At 38.0% G+C, this 22,173-nt stretch overlaps 1 protein-coding gene across 1 annotated transcript; it reads right to left on the minus strand.

The window, feature by feature from the left end:
- Positions 1 to 1,858: 1,858 nt before the first annotated feature.
- Positions 1,859 to 16,413, minus strand: LOC144651267 (melanopsin-like). The gene is made up of 4 exons (XM_078511202.1): positions 16,315 to 16,413; positions 12,637 to 12,750; positions 4,324 to 5,081; positions 1,859 to 3,325 (listed from the first exon to the last, which is right to left on the minus strand). The coding sequence occupies exons 3-4, from the start codon at positions 4,989 to 4,991 to the stop codon at positions 2,938 to 2,940; spliced, it is 1,056 nt and encodes a 351-aa protein (XP_078367328.1). The 5' UTR covers positions 4,992 to 5,081; positions 12,637 to 12,750; positions 16,315 to 16,413; the 3' UTR covers positions 1,859 to 2,937.
- Between the last annotated feature and the right edge of the window lie 5,760 nt (positions 16,414 to 22,173).

Consider the following 22,173-nt stretch of genomic DNA (forward strand, 5'->3'; position numbering starts at 1 on the left):
GCGTAACACATTTGCGTTTCCCAGGCCGGCACGGCTGCTCGCGTCTTAGCACATTATATATCGCGCTCCCTTGTTATTTTCGCGTTCGTCTCCACGAACTTTAGAACAGAAGAGACACTGCTTGCAGCGTACCATAGGCCGTTTTACGGATATTGACTTTGCCCCCAGAGCATCCTATAATATTTATATTTTTTTCTTTTATTATGGTAATTGCGGAATTATCACAATAAAAAAAATCATTTTAATAAGCATTATAGGATGCCAAGGGGGAAAAATCAATATGGTCGCCTTATCCGTAAAACGGCCTAATAATGTAATGAATTGATCAATCATAAATCCAATGAAATAACTAGACTAGATACGATTAACGCAATTTTTTGCCATTCAATCGACAACTCCACAAAGAGAGGTTTGGGGTAAAATATCTGAACAATGACGGTTATTTGTCCAGACATTATGTCATTCTTGAAGGAGGGTAGCAAAGGGTTTATGCGTGACACGTAAAAAGAAGAAAATTAGACCGTGACACGTGATTCGTGAATTCTACACGGTAATTTTGTCCGTGCAGCGGGATCACGAATTCCCCTTTGCTATCCTCAAGGTGGTAAAGGGGTTATGCGTGACGCGTGATTTGGGCAAAAATAAGCAAGTGACACCTGAAAATAGCTCAATTTTTTTATTTTATATATTTTTATTTAATTATTTGATTCAAGCTGAACACGTCCGTGAAAAACAAAGTACTCAAAAATAAATTCAAATTTATCGAAGCAAAATTGACAAACGATCGATACAATCTTGAAGCCAACGAATGATTTTGTATAAGGACGCGTTCTTTTGGCTCAATTAATGCATTTTAGGTCTTATCTTATACTGTGAACTCGCCTGAGAGATCAAGTTTTTGCTATATGGCTATTGCAAGGTAAATGCGACACGAATTAACTAATCAGTTAAAGCTTATTTTCTTTAATTAATAATAAATACCCAAATACGTGATCTGTGAAATGGTCCAAAAACAAATACGTGACTCGTACTTTGTAAGAAAATAGGCTTGTGATTCGTGATTGCCCCCCACCCCTTTACCACCCTGTGCATGCAATAACATAAAATGAGAAACCAACACTCAATCGGTTTTTATTTACCTTGGTCTATACGCTTATTTAGAGCCACCGTATCAGTACGGGTTACAACCAACTACATAATGCATGATACCAGCTAAAGTAGGCTTGTGTATATTAACAAAGACTGGGGTGGGGCTCGAGTAATAAAAACAGTAAAAAGTATAAAAAAGAAAATATTAATAACTTTAAACGCAAACGAATTTACTGCAGTAAAAACCTCGAGCATTTATTCGTGTATTGTTGGTGCAGTCTTTCCTCACGCGGCGCCCCACGCAAGTCAAGCCAGTGTTAGTGCATAGCTTTGTACACGCTATGAACCGAGGTTAGTCGAACCTCTTTTACGGGCACTTCTATACAACCAATAACTCACTTGATCCCAACAAATTTACATACAGGGGGGAGGGGAGGGGAGGGAGGGGTAATCCCTGACCTCTAAAACACGGACACTCAGCACTGGGCCTTTGAAGAAGAGTTCATGCGCTTACGTATACGCTTACAAGTTTCTTCGGGCTTTCAAGTTTATTCTTGTTCCCAGAGTGAATTTCGTTTCTTTTGGTCAGATGACCAGAGAGACAAGTAGCTGGGGAGGAGAATGGCTCTCCTTTGTCTCGATCTTGACCCTAAATGGAAAGGGGTCAGGTTGCGAAGTTCTATAAGTGAATCGGCTTTGATATACTCTAACGATTTATATTAATTTTAGATTAATTAATTAAAAAAAATTAATTTAGATTAATTTTTGTGGCGGGAGGAAAGCCGGAGAACCCGGAGAAAAACTCTCGGAGCAAGGACGAGAACCAACAACAAACTCAACCCACATATGACGCCGGGTTCGGGAATCGAACTCGGGCTACATTGGCATGGTGGGAGGCGAGCGCTCTCACCACTGCAACACCCTTGCTCCCCCTAAAGCTCTCATTCAGGAGTTTTTAAATCCGAGGCTTTCCCTTCGACCACTCTCGTAACCGACAAGCTGAAATTCCCTTTGAATTGTCATTGCCTTAAACTCTGTCAAGGTAACCACCTTTCGGAATTTAAGCTTTTTACTTGTATCTGAAGTCGTAACCACTCTACGATTCAGCTGACTCGTAGTGCTAAACGTTTACTTACGCTACTGGGCTGACAGTTACGAAATTTTTAGCCTAATAATGTTTTTCCTGCGATAAAGATGTCGAATAAAAGTTCACGATGATTGACGACTGGAGCGACTTGTTTCCACCACTTTTTTGAATTCCAGAGTTCGTCGCTTACGCGAGAGCTTCGACTTTATTAAAATTTCCTTAATTGATGTATATATAACTAACTCAGTATTTATACGTCAAGTGCACTCGCATGTGTTTTTTTTTTTATTGTTATTATTGCTGGCCGATCGACTTACGGGGAAAACTTATCAACGGCATTACTAGTACTGGTGGCTCGCAACACCTCCATGCCGCGTCAAGGGAGGGATCCCGAACAACCTGAGCTCCCATCAGGTTTCCCTGGAATCTAAACCCGTCTATCAAAACTACGAGACTAAAAACTTCTCTCCCAGTAGCCTGCTCCAGGCGTTCGTTTACTTGGGAAGCAGCGTAAAAACGGTCATTGAAAAAATAAGGGGGGTGGTTTGGGCTAGAAGGCGAGGGAGCCTTGCTCTCTCGCCCCAAATCCCTCGCGATTTTTTCCACTCGCCGGTCTAATCCCATTTTTTGCGCTGCTCCCCAAATAACCGGACGCCTGAAAGAGGCTACGTTTCCAGGCTACTTTTCCAGTTAGTACATTACGTGTTGGAAACACCTCTCGAAGGGTGTGTAACATTCTTAGACTTCTCAAAGATCCCTCATCACACATCGCTTTGGGTTTTTTTCCTTTCCCGCGAATTTGGATTTGACCCGGAATTTGCCGCCGGGTTAATATCCCTTGAAAAGTATCGTCCGCAAGGGATAATGCGCAATAGAGTTGCACGGAATCTGTCATTCATAACAGTATATACGATCGGGTTGTAGATGACCGAGGCCTTGGCAAGCAATTCTGGGACTTCCGCCTCGCCACGGGTCAACGTGTTGGTACCCCGGATGGTGGCAATGATGCTGACGAAGCAATATGGTGACCAGCTCAAGACAAAGGCAGCAATCGCCATGGCAATCGTGCGAACGATTTTGATTTGGGATTTTCTTCGGCTGGCTTGAATAGAAGCGTTGTCTGTGGTGGGTTGTTGCGTGTGAATAAACCTGCATTGAAATGCAACCGGTTAAATCAGTTATTACTCGGCTCATAATTTATGTTGCAACCGCTTATTAGTTTGTAAATACCGTTCACAGCGGTCAAGGGCAAAAATCAAACGTTAGCCTGTGTACAGCCGTCCTGCTCCACAGGCTAATCAAACGCCGGATCGAACTTTGTAAGAGTTTGATGCGAAAATGTGCAAAACTTTTGTGGAAAAACGTTATAAAAAGAGTAGGGCTAAACACGACTACGAGCCAGTAAACTTCGTAAAATAGTTGGGTGGTTGACGGTTACTAAATTTGCAATGCGTATGCGGAGTACAAAGGTGGTTGTCTTAACTTTTGGGTTAAAAGCGAAGGATATCAGAAATATAGGGCGAGTATAAGCGGCAGTTTTGGCGAGTTTTGGCGGAAACTGCGAGCGCAATGCGTTTGACCGCTGTTTGTAAATACCATGGAATACACTCCTTAACTTAAGGGGTAGTAAGAGGATTGTGGAAATTCGAGGAGTGAAAAAAAGATGTCTAGCAAATGCCTCCCCTCTCCCCCTTCTCCTTTTTACGCCTGCTACGCAGGCTATCCTTAACTGTTCGTGTGATGTGACATAAATAGTTGCTAAATGTACAGGTAGTGTGCTCAGTCCTTCTGATAATGCGCCCCTGTTTCAATTTCCGTGTTAATGTTTTTTCAAATGAATGCAAAGACCGTGACGAAACTAGACAAGAACGATTCATTGCGTCAGTGGGCAATAATCTCTAATATTTTTTACCATTTTTTCAAGTTCCCTTGCAAAACATATTACGTGTATCATGCATGACATAATTAAGATGTTACTCTTACACTTAAGTACGCTAACAAATGCCTTACCCCAAGTTGTTTCCCTAAATATTCAAGACAAAAAAATTATACCCCACTCCCCACCAATAGAAAACGTAAATCCATTGAACCCCCTCCCCCATCAACTCTACACTTGAGCACGCTCTCTGTTCCCCTCGTTTACTTGCCTGTAAATCCTGTAATAACAAAAGATAATAACGCCCAGCGGAAGTATAAAGCCAACGAAAACCAACAACCCGTTGTATGCCATTGCAGCCTTTGTTTTGGGTACCCAGTTGGGACAACAACTAATCCCGGCGGCGCCTGGGACGAACTCGTTCCAGCCTACTAACGGCGGAAACATTGCCATCACTCCGTACAACCATGTGAAGGTGATAACCGCGGACATCTTGTTTCTTGAAATTCGTGGCGTGTGGCTGAGCCTCTTAAAAGAGGAGTACATCATAAGGCTCATCATCGTTAAGTTGGCGATGGAAGCGATCCCGACAGATCCGTTGATAAATCCTGACCACACACACTGCGCCTGGCTCTTACGAATGTCGAGCCCGGAAGAGGAGACGTTTGCGGCAACAACCACTGGGTATCCAAACACGATGATAATGATGCCAGCGATCGCTAGGTTGATCATGAGTGGAGTGATGTTTTTGTTCCTGTGTTCTTTGCATCTTAACACGACTATAGTCAGAACATTGCCGACAAACCCCACTACCAAGATGATCGTCATGACAACAATATATGCTATGAATTCTGGGTCATCATGGTTGAGTCTGGGTTGTTGATCGCTGCGGGTTGTTGCTTGAGCCGTACTCGGTGCTTCCGTTGTTAAATTATCCATTTTTCCCGTTGAAACTTTATGCTTGTCAATTTGGTTCGGTTCTTAACGTTTGACGCTCGACTTGTCTAATGTAACATAACTGCATACACTCTGTGTGAGAAAACAAAACAGAAGTATGTTAATTAGTTTACAGAAGCGGCATCACGCACCTTAGTCTTTATAAAAACATTCCATGGCATTGTGGTCATTGTGTCAGTTCATTAGGGTTTTAATAAAAAGTGTTAAGAGCTGCACATCCATACCGAAAATGGTCTCTGTGGACAATAACTGAACTAATTAAATAATAAAAGCAAGGGTGTTAATTACACCTAATCAAACCACCTTGACCCCCTGGGACACAAATCAAATCTTTTGAACAGTCTTCATCCGCGGTGGGTGTCAAAGGCACGGCATTTCTTTGAAAGAATTTTGCATATATCGTGCCGCGTTTCAGTTATTGTTTTCACAAAAGCGGTAATGTTTAACTATTTTGTAACCTTAAGCCAATTTTTGTGTACCCTGGGTTCCAGAGGCTTTTTTCTTTTTTGCTGGAAAGACACTATTTGTGAGCGGCGAAGCCGCGATCGTAACGAGCGAAAAAAACGCTCGTTTTTCGCTCGTTCGATCGTGGCTTTGCCACTCTATCAACGATCACGGCTTCGCCGCTCTTTGTCGCTGCAAAAAACCCCTCTGGCACCCTGGGTAATTTTTGCGTGGCCTCTCGAAGATCATAAGACAAAATTTTCGGAGTGAACATGTTACAGAGATAAACTAGGGCGAGCTTACCCATTTGAAAGCTAAGAGAGCTGGTAACTTAATAAGCGCAGAACCTTTACATTACATTAATTTGCCTTTTCCTTCGCTCTTTTAATCGATAATTTGTCCCAGCCAATCGAGTAAAGAAGATAACTAGGATAACTAGAGCTTGGTGTCATAGTTAACAATTATTCACCGAAGTGGAGGAGCGATTTTGTAAGAACGACGGATCAGGTGAAACAAACAGCACGAATCGGCGGATTTGCCTTCCCCAATTTAGCCACCTCATTATACGAACTGAATCACTTGGGTCGCTTCAAAGGACATCAGGTTTGAAAACTTCTCATACATATACACCAATCAGCACAATGGATATCTTGATGTTCTTGTAGCCGTTGCCTTTTTTCAAAACCGAGGAAGGCCGAAGATCCTCGACTGAAACGTCTTTGTTCTTTTTAAGAGTTTCAAAAAAACGTTATTTGAAACGATTGATATTAGTCAGGGACAGACAAATATTTGTGTTATGAATATTCCTGACTGCAATTTCAGCGTTTATGTTCTTGTAGTCTTTGTTTGACTATAAGCCACTATTCAAAACGCGATAGAGTTTTTCAGTCGTCCCACAGCCAGAACAGATGATATATTTTCATTGTCAATATAAAATACAGCAAGGTGTTTCCGAATAAAATTTTTTAACTTTTTACAACATGCTTTCTAAATACAGATTCTCCTTACAGGTCTCCGTAAATCTTCAATTAACCAGTTGGGAGATTTGATTATGTGAAGACAATTTCCTCGGCGATTGACAACGTTATTCTCGTGATCTATGCAGTTGATTTCGTATTAATCTGATTTGGAGAAAATATAAGGTGTAGATCACAAGTTGAAAGGAATCAACCTTGTGAGGTTTATTTAAGACAATGTAAGTTGAAATATAAACAGCGTTAGAGAATTTGATTAATTTTACATAACACGCGAGCAATTTTAGGCCACAGATGTGCTTTTAAATAATATTTGAATTCAATCGCAGAATAGAAACGTTCTCTGGCTCCCCGGATTCCAGTACCTTTTTTCAAAATAAACTCTTTTTAGTGATCAATGTTTTTATGTTTATTTTTATTTACCATTGCCTTAAGGCAGGATGTTCAACTGAACACTGACTGAGTCAACCAGACAAAGTTATTTGCCTGACTGCAAGGAACTGAAGCGTAGTTCCCAAGCGTAGTTTTGTGAAGAATGCCAATGATTACTAAATACGATTAGTAGAAACTCAGCTGTGTTCTATTGGAAATCCGCGAATCTGATTGGTTCTCCCACTGTTTTCTATTCGCCGATAGAAAACAGTCGCGCGCGCGAGTAGCTTTTTAAGTGGTAAATTTTCTTAATTTTTGTCTTCAAAGTGCACAATATTGTAGGTTTTGGACTACAATCCTTTAGAGTTTCTACTAAAACAATTAGACTACTCGCCCTCGTTTTCTATGAGCGATAGTCAACTCGGCTGCGCCTCGTTGACTATTTGCTCATAGAAAACTCGGGCTCGTAGTCTAATTGTTAATTAGTTAAATGGAAGCGAACAAAACGTTTTAGTTTTACCTGCAGTGAAAAGATGATAACTTTTTGTCTCTGTTCAGTTTGCAGCCCAGCGCGCTTCTCAACATTAGCAACACTGAATTAATGCGCAGAAAAGAGATTAAGCCCCAAGCAGCTGTCCTTTCTAATAACTTTAGAAAAGGAGCATATAAACTGTTCAAACAATGATAAATACCTCTCATGCATGCGGCATGGGGTGTTAACTTAGCAGCTAAGTTGCGTATATTCAGTTTGTTAAGAAGAGTTGCCATTAACAACCTGACATATAACGGCTTGTTTAATTGGACCCAAAGTAAAAGGGAAACAGTTTTTCTTCCTGTTATTAAAGTCTAAAACAAAGCAGCTGTTACCTGCCTGTAAAGTCTAATATAGTTTGCAATTGACAGCTCTTTTCTTTCCTTTTTATTTTGACGTTTGAATGAAAAATGACATTTCTTTTCCACAGACTTAAAGGTATTCTTGTCAATGGAAAATGATAACCACTTTTAGGGCCTGTTTACATGATTCCGGAATGACTTTCATTCTGGAACGAAACTCGTTCCGGAATGAAGTTCGTTCTGCATTTACATGCAGAGTCGATCGGTTCAACCAAAGGCATTTTCACGCGCGTGGTTTTAGCGCGAGGTCAAAACAAGATGGTGCATGTTTCGCGCAAACATGTTTTTGTGCCCATTAATGGCCGTATCTGCAATTTTAACGAGTAATTTGACCATAGAGCTGCTTTTTGGGCTAAACAGTAAATGCTTTTACGTTTTTTCGCTTTGAATTCAAACTGTGGAGTCCGTATCGGTTTCATGAGTTGCGATTTCATCTCGGAACGAATTTCGTTCTGTGTTTACATGATACCAGAATGAAATCTCATTCCAGAACGAAACTTTCATTCCGGAAGAAACCGGATGAACTCACCGGAATGACTTGACTTTCGTCTCGGTATCATGTAAACAGATACAGAGAAATGTATGGGGATGGATGAACTCGTTCCGGAATGAAAGTCATTCCGGAATCATGTAAACAGGCCCTTAGGCTCAAGTTATCTTAAAAATATCCAAAGGATTAGCATACATTTTCCAGTTAAATGTTAGTTCTGATTTACTTGTTATTCAAGACACTGTGTCTATTCCTTGTGGTTGTCTTTATTCTCGTCACCTGCATGTCTGCTTGAAAATATATTCAGTTTGTATCGGTAGAAGAATTTATATGTTGATCACTCCAGCGATTGCATTTAAAAAAACTTGGTCATTTTGTAGTGTTTTTTTTTCTGAATTGTTTGTTACGTTTTGCCAAAAACATTTCAAAGTTTGTAATCAGAGCGACTTCTAATAACGCCATTTACTAAACCTTTTTTCTTTAGTGGGGAAAAGCAGCTGCTCGTCTGCTTGCATATATTATTTCTTCTTTAAACTCAGTGGTTTTACCGTACATTCTACCATTCTTGGGAGGCATGGTGGCCCGATGGCCATGGTTAGCGCGGTAGCTGGACTCCGGATCGAGCGGTCCGGGTCCGCTAGTCGGGGTCATTGTGCTGCGTTCTCAGGAAAGACACTCTACTATCATCGTGTCTCCCCCCCCCCCCCGGTACCAACAAATTTAATGCTGGGGGTAACCCTGCGATGGACTAGCATCCCATCCAGAGGCCGGGGAGTAAAAGTACTCCTAGTCGCTTCATGCTACGGAACGAAGCCGGGCTGATGCTCCGGCCTGACGGAACGCACACTTTACCTATACCTAAGTTACCTACCAACTTTTGACTGACTTAATGTTTCTGGCCAATAACAATTGCTTTTCAACGTAAAGCCATATGAAATGCGCGTAGCATTTTCTATCCGAAGATTGAAACACGAATTCTCTTTACAGATTGGAATACATTTCTTTGTTGGTTAGTTTGGAGAATTCAGGGCCGTAACTAGCAAGAGGCAAGACGAGGCACTTGCCTCGTCTAGATTTTAACCGAAAATGAAAAAAAAAAATGGTTTGTTGGGAAAATTAATTTCAGAGCCTCTAGATTTCAAAATTTTCTGATGACATGACCGCAGAGCCCCTTAGCAATATTTTGCCTCGTCTATGTCTAAAGTCTGGCTACGGCCCACCTCAAAATACCGTGATCACCTCGCTGATGGTTCTCTTTAATTCTCAAGACCTGTTTCTTTTACAATGTTCTGATACTCGTAAGAAAACTTGATTCTAATTGACGATGTGAAGAAAATCGTCTGAATAAAAATAGTCTTTCGCGTCTCTATTTTGGAATACTGCCAAAACGTACTCAAAAGAAATCGAGACATGTTGGTCCATATTGAAGCCAGGTTCTCTCAAATCACGGTGTTACTCAAGACATTTATCGTAAAAGTAAGAAAACAAGACATAGATATATCAAATTATCCCTGCACTTAGGGACGGACCATTATTTTTTTAGAGGGGGGGGGATGAAAAATATTGAAAAAAAATTGTTTGCAGGGCCTGGAAAGACAAAATAAATTGTTTGCAAACACGATATGTATAACAAAAAATAGTAAGAATTTCGAAAAAAAATGTTTGCAGAGGTGCATAAACTAAAAAAAAAGTTTACAGAGAAAAATTTTTCATCCCCCCCCCCCCCTCCAAGAAAATAATGGTCCGTCCCTTACTTACGTTCTGTTCTCTCTGCAAAACTAAGAATGGGCAAAAATTTTAACTTTTAATTTGCAAAATCTCTCGCCAGCTTTTGATGGACAACATTTCTCCACGTTGCCACAAATTTGCATGTTGAGTAATCTCTAATGTGTTTTTGTTATTGTTTTATTCAAGTATACTGTTAAATTATTATATAATTGGAATCTACCTTTTGCAAATACGAAAAATACGCAAAACATTTTTGATTGGGTAACTGTGATCATCAAAATACAGATCGGACATATGATTGCCAATAAAAGCTGCTCTTTAATAAAAGATAACTGCAAAGTTCAATTTTTGTGGTAAATGAATTAAAACTGGCTTTCGAGGTCGGCATAAAGCTTCTTAAATATTGAAGCGCAAGATATGTATTTGATAGTAGAAAATATATTCAAGAAAACCCACTTAGATGTCTGTATCAAACATTTGATTCTGTTTCAAATACTGATTTAAAACATGCCCTTTCCATGCCGGATTTTTTTATATGTTAAATTAGCTGAATCTAGTCAACCACATTGTAAAACCACATAGCCTAAAATCTACGTTGCGATTGACAAGTTTTAGCTAATTTATTGCGTTTCGTTGGACAAACTGTCACGGAGATCTTTTTTCTAGCTTCTGAAATAATTTCAACTTATCAGAAAATCTTTCGACATTCTGCAAATTGACCCGCAGTTATCAGTTCACCTTAGATACCCGGATTAATAGGCATGCATGCATATATAACTGAACCGAATAACAACTTAATTGCCAAGTCTTATTTTTTTTTCTGCAAGATCTGAAATCTTGTCCATGAAGACAATTTTTGCTATTGAATGTTTCCAAACAATCTGCTTACTACCGAAAATAGAAACCAACAAAAGTTTGTTTGTTTTTTCTCTTAAGCTTTTAACAGTGTTGTTACTGAAAAACGAATGTAGTTGTAAAGTTGTTAATAACACATTTCAGATTTCAGTCACAAGGATGAAAAAGATTACTTAACACAAAATAGATATGATTTTGCGAAAGAAGCCTGAAAAACTGCAGGCTTGAATATGACAGGATTCGAATCCTGACCAGTGCGCGCGAAGTGCTTCACGGACTGCGATGGTCTTCCATGTATTAAACAAGAGTGTAATATAAGTGCATGACAATTTCTTTGGTGAGTCGATCTCAGACAACTGCATTTTATTTACGGAGAAATATTAAAGCCGTTTTTAAATTTTTCTTTAAATTTGTCCGGTTGTAGACAAGTGCCTGAAAAAGCCCTTCTTAGGCCCGGTTCAGACGCCGTGCTTTTCATGAGCCGAACTCAATTCGAATTTGGACCGACCCAAATTGACAAAAGTACGCCGCTTGATTCAGACGCCGTACTTTTTGGCCGTTCCGAGGCCGTTCCTAATACAGTTCCAATAATTGAGGTAAACTGCTGGCAAAATACATTATAATAATATATGAATTAGGATCGGCACATGAAAAGTACGGCGTCTGAATCAAAGCCGTTCCAAAGGCGTTCCACAGGCGAAATTCTCGGCCAAGCCAGGCGGGAAGAACGGGTAAGCCGTTCCAAATTGAAATAGCCGTTCTAATTTGATTCAGACGCCGATCTTTTCATGTACCGGACCTAACTCTCCTAGAAGAGATGAGACTTCTGCGAAATATGTTTACGAGATTGATTTCAAGAGTCTACCGAACTAAATCATTTCAGTTAAATTCTTTGCGGTAATCAAAATTTCGTTTTAAGCCAACAATTAATCGATGACAAATTTTATGAAATATTTAAACAGGAAAAGTTTAATATCGGCAACCATTCTAAAGCGGTTGTTTTGCTGAAATGATGTTTGTTGAACGATACAGGTTTTTACGGCTTGATTAATTTTCAGCGATAATTTCATTGGTTCATATTTCTAAATCAATTTCCGTTTTAGCATCCAACTAAGTAGGAACATTCTTTTCCTATCGTATGCAATAATGTGAGAAGCAACAATTTGATGCAAAGGTCGTATTACAAAGAATAAATTGAACCGTCACTGAAAGATTTGCTTGTACGTTGAACACTAGACACACTCCCCAGCCGGGTCCCCTTCAGCCATCTGACTTTTGCCTGAACGAATATAGTGTTGTCTTTTCAGTGCTACATAAAAAAGATGTTATTTTCCGCTCTACATGCGCAACCTGGTGTATCAATAAAATCCTATCCAAAATGGATAAAAACAGTATATAATATATCTGAGAACAGAAGCTTCATTAAAACGTACCTGAAACGAACAGACGAACACGGAATTGCGAAATTCTGCTTCATGTACCGTACGCCGACAAGACTATGACTATGAAGTCCTCCAAGTTAAGATATATTTTCAGATAGGGCGTTACGACCATGAAATTTTATGAAATTCTACCAATCGTGGCAGACAATAAAGAACAAGCTAATGAAATGTGAAGTCGTTTCTTGAGTTCCTTTCGACATAAAACATCTGCTGTTGTTGAAATTGAGTTGTCATTTTAGTCTTTCGCGATAGTGAAAGAAACTTTGAAATATAATGGTAAAAACTTTATATGCTCGATTTCATGATGAAGTGGAACATAAACTAATGGTATAAAAGAAACCTAACCGCGGCATTATAAACAAAACGGATCGAATAAATTAAAGTTCTTATTATATTTCTGGAAAAGAGTTAAAAATCCATTTACGTACCTCTTTTGCAGATTTCAAGACATCTGTAGACAGCTTTTACATTAATGGATTTTACTTTAAAATTAGCAAAGAAAAATGCCTTCTGCTTCAAGCCTTGTGAATGTCGGAGGGCGCCTTCAGACGAAGAGAAAACAATTTAAATTTAAAACAATTTAAATTTACAGTTGGCTTAAGGAGTAGAATAGCTCACAAAAATCCGATAAGATTACGAAGAGAATAAAAAACACATTAACATTTGTTTGGTATATGTAAACAGCATGATATGAATTATCAGAAAACAACCATTTAGAAATGTGTCAGTTTATAATTATACTTTGCTCGGTTGGCGCTTTATGTGGCTGCCTCTAAAACGAACTGAGTTTTCTTTTCATATTACTTGAGCGAGAAATCTCACAAATAGGCGAAACCGTGTGGGTTTTTTTGTTAAATATTGATATATCAAATCACAGAAATCAGCATGATTAGGTCATTGTTTTTGATGAATATAAGCTTAATTTTATTCACACGATGCTGAAAGAGTGAAACAGATTTTTCTTCTATATATATATATTAATAGTCGAGGAGAAAAGATCAATATAGAACTGAATCTTGAGAGACTTTTGATGTCAGATCTAAACCTTCGGTTTTTAAATTTAATTAGCTTCTTTGCATGAGAAGAGATTTCACTCGAGAGAATGTGCGTTTAATTTCATCACAATTTCTCAGAACACATCCAATGAAATTGCTCGAATCTATGCACGCTGCGCTACGCATGCTGTTTCTAACTTTTCTCCGCGCTGTTTGTCATGTGATTGAAGGAAATCCCAAAATATATAAAAGTTTTTTTTAATTAAGGTGAAAAAAATAACAAAGAAGCAATGTACGGAAGGGGGTCTACTATTTCAAGCATTTCTGCTTTTCTGTAGACTCCTCATCACTTTTGATTTGTTAAAAAATATTTATAAATTATTTATGCAAGTGATGGAAGTAATAAAGTTGAAAGTTGGAAGACAAGCAACGATGGTTACAACTAAGAAATGTAAAGACAGATTTCGATCGACAAACCTGAAAAAATGAACCAAAAGAGCTGTCTACGTGACGGAGCTTTTTAAAACTATAAACAAAGCTAAAGCGGCCTTCACACGACAAACTAAAGTTGGCAAACTCATGTTGGCAAATTAAAGTTGGTGTGTGTGAACGACACAACAACAGTTGACAAAGAAATGAGTTGGCGAACTGTTGGCGAAAATAAAGACAAGTTCTATTTTGTCACCAACAGTTGGCCAACTTGTTTGCCGTTGCTGCGTCGTTCACACACACCAGCTTGAGTTTTCAAACACGAGTTGGCTAATAGTTTGTCGTGTAAAGGCCGCTTAAAAAGACCTTAAAATACCGTAAAATTGCTATTGAACCTCCCTCTCCAATGCGCCTCCCATCTGGACGTTCAATCTTTTGAAGAAATCCCCTCGCCCTCTCTATTAATTAAGCTTCCTCCCCAACCCCCCCCCCCCCCCCCCATTGCCAAGATGGTAGATTATCATTATCATGATTATAGAAAGGAAAACACTTTTAAAGTTTTTTAAAGTTATTTCTCCACCATATGTATTTTTATGGTTACTATTTTATGAAAGTGTGTTTCTAGACAGCACGAAAACATTTTAATGTTTTTAAAAAGTCAATTTCACCAATAGCAGCAAACCAACATGCTACAAATAGCATCACGTAAACAATCGACGTCATCGCCTGATGAAGACTAGCAGTATTGCAGTCGTAAGGTCGCGATCATCATCATCATCATCATCATCAACATCATCACTTTGTTTACCCTCGGATTTGAAGAGTAGCTTATACAGCTAATATCTCCGAGCATTTCACAGTAAGCACAGTACAAGGGGCAAAGACCAGACCACAACACCGGGAACTCCATGCCCTACTCTTTACGATGAGTGTGTGGGTTCTTTTACGTCCCCTGCTGACCATAACACTGAAGATGCAGGAGACGGGGCCTACGGTTTATCGTCCTTATCCGAGAAGACTAAGACTTTTTGCGATCAACATCTCAAAGCGATTCCATCGTGAGACAAACGAATAACAAACGAATAAACGTTGGCGAGAATAGAGATGGACAACAAACGCATTTTTAATGACAAAGTCAATTTCTTTTATACATGTACGTACCTTAACTACTGATATATGATTTAAAGTATGCCACCCCCTCCCTAACTTTTAAGCTCCTTTCTTTCAAAGGTCTTGATGAATCTTTTACGGTATCTTAAAATACAAATCCGAATTCTGCGGGGTTGAAATGACTGCATCCACAACTTGTATGGCGAGCATTTATGTGTCTAGCTAATTCCCGATATATAAGAAGACGTAATGCTTCGTGTTTTTTTCCTTTCAAGCAATCACTCGCTGTTTATCCCATACATGTACAATAACAACATCTCAAAAAAATCCATTTAATTTGCATAAGCAAGTCAGTTGTTTGTGTGCGAGTTTTTCTTGTATGTCAAAAACAAAAAACTACAAAATTATTTTTCATGGCCTCTTAATTGGTTATTTACCTTCTTTTTAATCAAAATATTTTTCAATCTTCCGTATAATCTTGCAAGAAGGTAACATTTCAGTGCGTAAGATAAACAGGATTTTAGACGATATTTTATAGTTTTGGCTTCAGTATTATCCAAAGTAAAAGCCACCTCCTACCAAGATCGACACGAGCCGGATGTAGTTGATGTGAACGCATTCAGACGAAGAAAGTACGACATTTGAAATCTTGAGACAATAAATAATAGTTCATGAAGTCATGGTTTCCATCGCAAAACTAAAACGCTTCCTTATAAATAAAATGTATCGTGAAAATACTTGTGATAGACGATTACACTGTTATTTGTTCGAGGTTTAAGGTTAGTATATAGAGTTGATTTCCAAAGGTATTCGCTATTCTTCCTTCAGGGCGTCGCCATCACATCAAACAATTCAGTAACAAGTAAAGACAACCAACGTGTTTTCACTGTTTTCTCCTTGATAGTTATTTAGTAGTTTGGTTTTTGGCGGATTTTCGGTCGCCCAATTTTTGTTCAAGAGTTATCCGTTTAGATCCATCGCTGTGAAATTTTTTGATGTTGCTAGTTTTGATTTCTTTAATCCTGCCATACCCGTAGCCAGATTTAAGATTTAGCCAGCACAGTTGTTTGTTGAGCCTCTCTATGGGTACCCGCAGACTTCGTTATCGTCGCGCTTTTTTGCAAATCTTCGTTTTATGGATTAAAACTGCGTAACAGTGTAGTCAAAGTAATTCACAACGAATAAATATCTCACGTCAGCAATAAATTGCATAAATAGCTGTTTAAATAAATGAAAGCGAACAAGAAAAATCTAAGGATTGTTTGGATTTGTTGCGACGTTGTACTGTTTGTTTTGTGTTTGATGTTATTTGATTTCCAAATTGACTTTCAGTTTATAGGACTCCACAAGCTCGATGCTTTAAAAATCGTTGCTTAAAGTAATGAGATCTTCGTTTTTTTCCGCGGTTATCAAACAAAAATTTTCTTCATAGAGGTCAAAGGGGGGCTCTTTGTTTTATGTAGTTATCACATCATTGGAAAATAGCCGAGAATTCAAGCACAGCTCGCATTTAAGTGATGGCCTTGTTTTGGAAAAACAACATGTCTGACATTAAACGTTTTCTAAACATACCTATGATAGAAAATAACACTGCTGTCTCTCGAGACTTGCCCTCTCACGGTACTCCATGAAGATATTTGCACCGGCGAATGAGGTCACAGACAGTGCAGAGTGTAAAGTCTGTTGATATGTCTTTAAAATGGGTTTTGTTATTCAGAAAGCGAAGAAAACACTCCTTCGAAGCAATTTAACATAACCTGAGGTTAAAAGTCATGTATATTCAGGAAAAAAACAAATTATGCATCCTTAAAACGCGAGGAAGTTGTCTGGCCGCAAGAAAGGCTGAAAGGCTATTGAACCTCCCTCTCCAATGCGCCTCCCATCTGGACGTTCAATCTTTTAAAGAAATCCCCTCGCCCTCTCTATTAATTAAGCTTCCTCCCCTTTTCCACCATATGTATTTTTATGGTTACTATTTTATGAAAGTGTGTTTCTAGACAGCACGAAAACATTTTAATGTTTTTAAAAAGTCAACTTCACCAATAGCAGCAAACCAACATGCTACAAATAGCATCACGTAAACAATCGATGTCATCGCCTGATGAAGACTAACAGTATTGCAGTCGAAAGGTCGCGATCAACATCTCAAAGCGATTCCATCGTGAGACAAACGAATAACAAACGAATAAACGTTGGCGAGAATAGAGATGGACAACAAACGCATTTTTAATGACAAAGTCAATTTCTTTTATACATGTACGTACCTTAACTACTGATATATGATTTGAAGTATGCCACCCCCTCCCTAACTTTTAAGCTCCTTTCTTTCAAAAGGTCTTGATGAATCTTTTACGGTATCTTAAAATACAAATCCGAATTCTGCGGGGTTGAAATGACTGCATCCACAACTTGTATGGCGAGCATTTATGTGTCTAGCTAATTCCCGATATATAAGAAGACGTAATGCATGCTTCGTGTTTTTTTCCTTTCAAGCAATCACTCGCTGTTTATCCCATACATGTACAATAACAACATCTCAAAAAAATCCATTTAATTTGCATAAGCAAGTCAGTTGTTTGTGTGCGAGTTTTTATTGTATGTCAAAAACAAAAAACTACAAAATTATTTTTCATGGCCTCTTAATTGGTTATTTACCTTCTTTTTAATCAAAATATTTTTCAATTTTCCGTATAATCTTGCAAAATCTTAGAAGAAGGTGACAATTCAGTGCGTAAGATAAACAGGATTTTAGACGATATTTTTTAGTTTTGGCTTCAGTATTATCCAAAGTAAAAGCCACCTCCTACCAAGATCGACACGAGCCGGATGTAGTTGATGTGAACGTATTCAGACGAAGAAAGTACGACATTTGAAATCTTGAGACAATAAATAATAGTCCATGAAGTCATGGTTTCCATCGCAAAACTAAAACGCTTCCTTATAAATAAAATGTATTGTGAAAATACTTGTGATTGACGGTTACACTGTTATTTTTTCGAGGCTTAAGGTTGGTATATAGAGTTGATTTCCAAAGGTATTCGCTATTCTTCCTTCAGGGCGTCGCCATCACATCAAACAATTCAGTAACAAGTAAAGACAACCAACGTGTTTTCACTGTTTTCTCCTTGATAGTTATTTAGTAGTTTGGTTTTTGGCGGATTTTCGGTCGCCCAATTTTTGTTCAAGAGTTATCCGTTTAGATCCATCGCTGTGAAATTTTTTGATGTTGCTAGTTTTGATTTCTTTAATCCTGCCATACTCGTAGCCAGATTTAAGATTTAGCCAGCACAGTTGTTTGTTGAGCCTCTCTATGGGTACCCGCAGACTTCCTCAGTTATCGTCGCGCTCTTTTGCAAATCTTCGTTTTATGGATTAAAACTGCGTAACAGTGTAGTCAAAGTAATTCACAACGAATAAATATCTCACTTCAGCAACAAATTGCATAAATAGCCGTTTAAATAAATGAAAGCGAACAAGAAAAATCATTGTTTGGATTTGTTGCGACGTTGTACTGTTTGTTTTGCGTTTGATGTTATTTGATTTCCAAATTGACTTTCAGTTTATAGGACTCCACAAGCTCGATGTTTTAAAAATCGTTGCTTAAAGTAATGAGATCTTCGTTTTTTTCCGCGGTTATCAAACAAAAATTTTCTTCATAGAGGTCAAAGGGGGGCTCTTTGTTTTATGTAGTTATCACATCATTGGAAAATAGCCGAGAATTCAAGCACAGCTCGCATTTAAGTGATGGCCTTGTTTTGGAAAAACAACATGTCTGACATTAAACGTATTCTAAACATACCTATGATAGAAAACAACACTGCTGTTTCTCGAGACTTGCCCTCTCACGGTACTCCATGAAGATATTTGCACGAATGAGGTCACAGACAGTGCAGAGTGTAAAGTCTGTTGATATGTCTTTAAAATGGGTTTTGTTATTCAGAAAGCGAAGAAAACACTCCTTCGAAGCAATTTAACATAATCTGAGGTTAAAAGTCATGTATATTCAGGAAAAAACAAATTATGCATCCTTAAAACGCGAGGAAGTTGTCTGGCCGCAAGAAAGGCTGAAAGGCTATTGAACCTCCCTCTCCAATGCGCCTCCCATCTGGACGTTCAATCTTTTAAAGAAATCCCCTCGCCCTCTCTATTAATTAAGCTTCCTCCCCTTTTCCACCATATGTATTTTTATGGTTACTATTTTATGAAAGTGTGTTTCTAGACAGCACGAAAACATTTTAATGTTTTTAAAAAGTCAACTTCACCAATAGCAGCAAACCAACATGCTACAAATAGCATCACGTAAACAATCGATGTCATCGCCTGATGAAGACTAGCAGTATTGCAGTCGAAAGGTCGCGATCAACATCTCAAAGCGATTCCATCGTGAGACAAACGAATAACAAACGAATAAACGTTGGCGAGAATAGAGATGGACAACAAACGCATTTTTAATGACAAAGTCAATTTCTTTTATACATGTACGTACCTTAACTACTGATATATGATTTGAAGTATGCCACGCCCTCCCTAACTTTTAAGCTCCTTTCTTTCAAAAGGTCTTGATGAATCTTTTACGGTATCTAAAAATACAAATCCGAATTCTGCGGGGTTGAAATGACTGCATCCACAACTTGTATGGCGAGCATTTATGTGTCTAGCTAATTCCCGATATATAAGAAGACGTAATGCTTCGTGTTTTTTTCCTTTCAAGCAATCACTCGCTGTTTATCCCATACATGTACAATAACAACATCTCAAAAAAATCCATTTAATTTGCATAAGCAAGTCAGTTGTTTGTGTGCGAGTTTTTCTTGTATGTCAAAAACAAAAAACTACAAAATTATTTTTCATGGCCTCTTAATTGGTTATTTACCTTCTTTTTAATCAAAATATTTTTCAATCTTCCGCATAATCTTGCAAAATCTTAGAAGGAGGTAACATTTCAGTGCGTAAGATAAACAGGATTTTAGACGATATTTAATTGTTTTGTTCAATTTTTTTAGTTTTGGCTTCAGTATTATCCAAAGTAAAAGCCACCTCCTACCAAGATCGACACGAGCCGGATGTAGTTGATGTGAACGCATTCAGACGAAGAAAGTACGACATTTGAAATCTTGAGACAATAAATAATAGTCCATGAAGTCGTGGTTTCCATCGCAAAACTAAAACGCTTCCTTATAAATAAAATGTATTGTGAAAATACTTGTGATTGACGGTTACACTGTTATTTTTTCGAGGCTTAAGGTTGGTATATAGAGTTGATTTCAAAAAAAAAAAAAAAAGCCACCTCCATCGCAAAACTAAAACGCTTCCTTATAAATAAAATGTATTGTGAAAATACTTGTGATTGACGATTACACTGTTATTTTTTCGAGGCTTAAGGTTGGTATATAGAGTTGATTTTCAAAGGTATTCGCTATTCTTCCTTCAGGGCGTCGCCATCACATCAAACAATTCAGTAACAAGTAAAGACAACCAGCGGGTTTTCACTGTTTTCTCCTTGATAGTTATTTAGTAGTTTGGTTTTTGGCGGATTTTCGGTCGCCCAATTTTTGTTCAAGAGTTATCCGTTTAGATCCATCGATATGAAATTTTTTGATATTGCTAGTTTTGATTTCTTTAATCCTGCCATACCCGTAGCCAGATTTAAGATTTAGCCAGCACAGTTGTTTGTTGAGCCCCTCTATGGGTACCCGCAGACTTCCTCAGTTATCGTCGCGCTTTTTTGCAAATCTTCGTTTTATGGATTAAAACTGCGTAACAGTGTAGTCAAAGTAATTCACAACGAATAAATATCTCACGTCAGCAACAAATTGCATAAATAGCTGTTTAAATAAATGAAAGCGAACAAGAAAAATCTAAGGATTGTTTGGATTTGTTGCGACGTTGTACTGTTTGTTTTGTGTTTGATGTTATTTGATTTCCAAATTGACTTTCAGTTTATAGGACTCCACAAGCTCGATGCTTTAAAAATCGTTGCTTAAAGTAATGAGATCTTCGTTTTTTTCCGCGGTTATCAAACAAAAATTTTCTTCATAGAGGTCAAAGGGGGGCTCTTTGTTTTATGTAGTTATCACATCATTGGAAAATAGCCGAGAATTCAAGCACAGCTCGCATTTAAGTGATGGCCTTGTTTTGAAAAAACAACATGTCTGACATTAAACGTTTTCTAAACATACCTATGATAGAAAACAACACTGCTGTTTCTCGAGACTTGCCCTCTCACGGTACTCCATGAAGATATTTGCACGAATGAGGTCACAGACAGTGCAGAGTGTAAAGTCTGTTGATATGTCTTTAAAATGGGTTTTGTTATTCAGAAAGCGAAGAAAACACTCCTTCGAAGCAAATTAACATAACCTGAGGCTAAAAGTCATGTATATTCAGGAAAAAACAAATTATGCATCCTTAAAACGCGAGGAAGTTGTCTGGCCGCGGTTATTAAAATACGGAACAATGTGACTTTAATAGTTTTTCAAACGTCTTATTGCGTAAACTTTATCACTTTAAGTGCTTTAAGTGTGTCATCTCTGTTTCGATTTTGACATTTATTATCAGTTGTGGCTACGAATTCCTTTTTGGAATCTTTGAATTTCCGACTTTCAGGAACATCGAATTTTAATCAACTGAGTACTCGACTCAATTTCTTACTTTTGTACGAGATGATTTAAGTAGATTTAATAGTTGCATTAAATGATTTATTTGCCTTATTCACCGTTTAAGAAAACCTATTGAAAATCGAAAAGAAATTATCAACCAGTAAATGTAATTTTTAAAAAAGAAAACACGACATTCTACTGTAGTTCTTGATTGAATTTTTGGAAGTTTTCAATAAATTACACTCGCCTAGCTAATAGCTCGTGTAATTTTGAGAACTTTCAAAACATCACTTGTACCTATTAATTAATATTGAAATGTACTCAAGGACGTGCGATTTCCCCCCGCAAAAAGTCAGTCTTATTTGATATTATTTCAAATAGCTGAAGAATCATACCCTGGTATAGGGGAATATTTCTCCCTCTCCAAATAATTGAGCTTTTCTATTTTAACCCCGGATTCGACATCAGTTACTTGTCTGTCTTCTTAGTAATTTATGATGAATAGTGTCAAGTCCAAGAAGTAATGGATCCTCAGGCTATTTTGATAAAAAAAAAGACGCCACGGTGACGCCCAAAAAACTTACATCAATGCAACAATTCACGTTATTATTATTATTATTTTTAGTGCGCAAGAGACTTGTAAGAATCTGATTTCAATTTATTCCCATAAATTTTGTAGCAAACTCCGCGGGAAAATTCAAGTTTGGAGACAAACGTTTCGAAAATTTGCACTTTTTTCATGAAATAGTACATAAAGTGCAAAAACCTTGAGCTACCAATAAACAAGTAGGGACTGAGCGAAGAGCTACAGTAAAAACCCGCGAGTAAGAAC

Source organism: Oculina patagonica, chromosome 4 (assembly GCF_052425735.1).
Source record: "Oculina patagonica isolate OP01 chromosome 4, crgOcupat, whole genome shotgun sequence".
NCBI lineage: Eukaryota > Metazoa > Cnidaria > Anthozoa > Scleractinia > Oculinidae > Oculina > Oculina patagonica.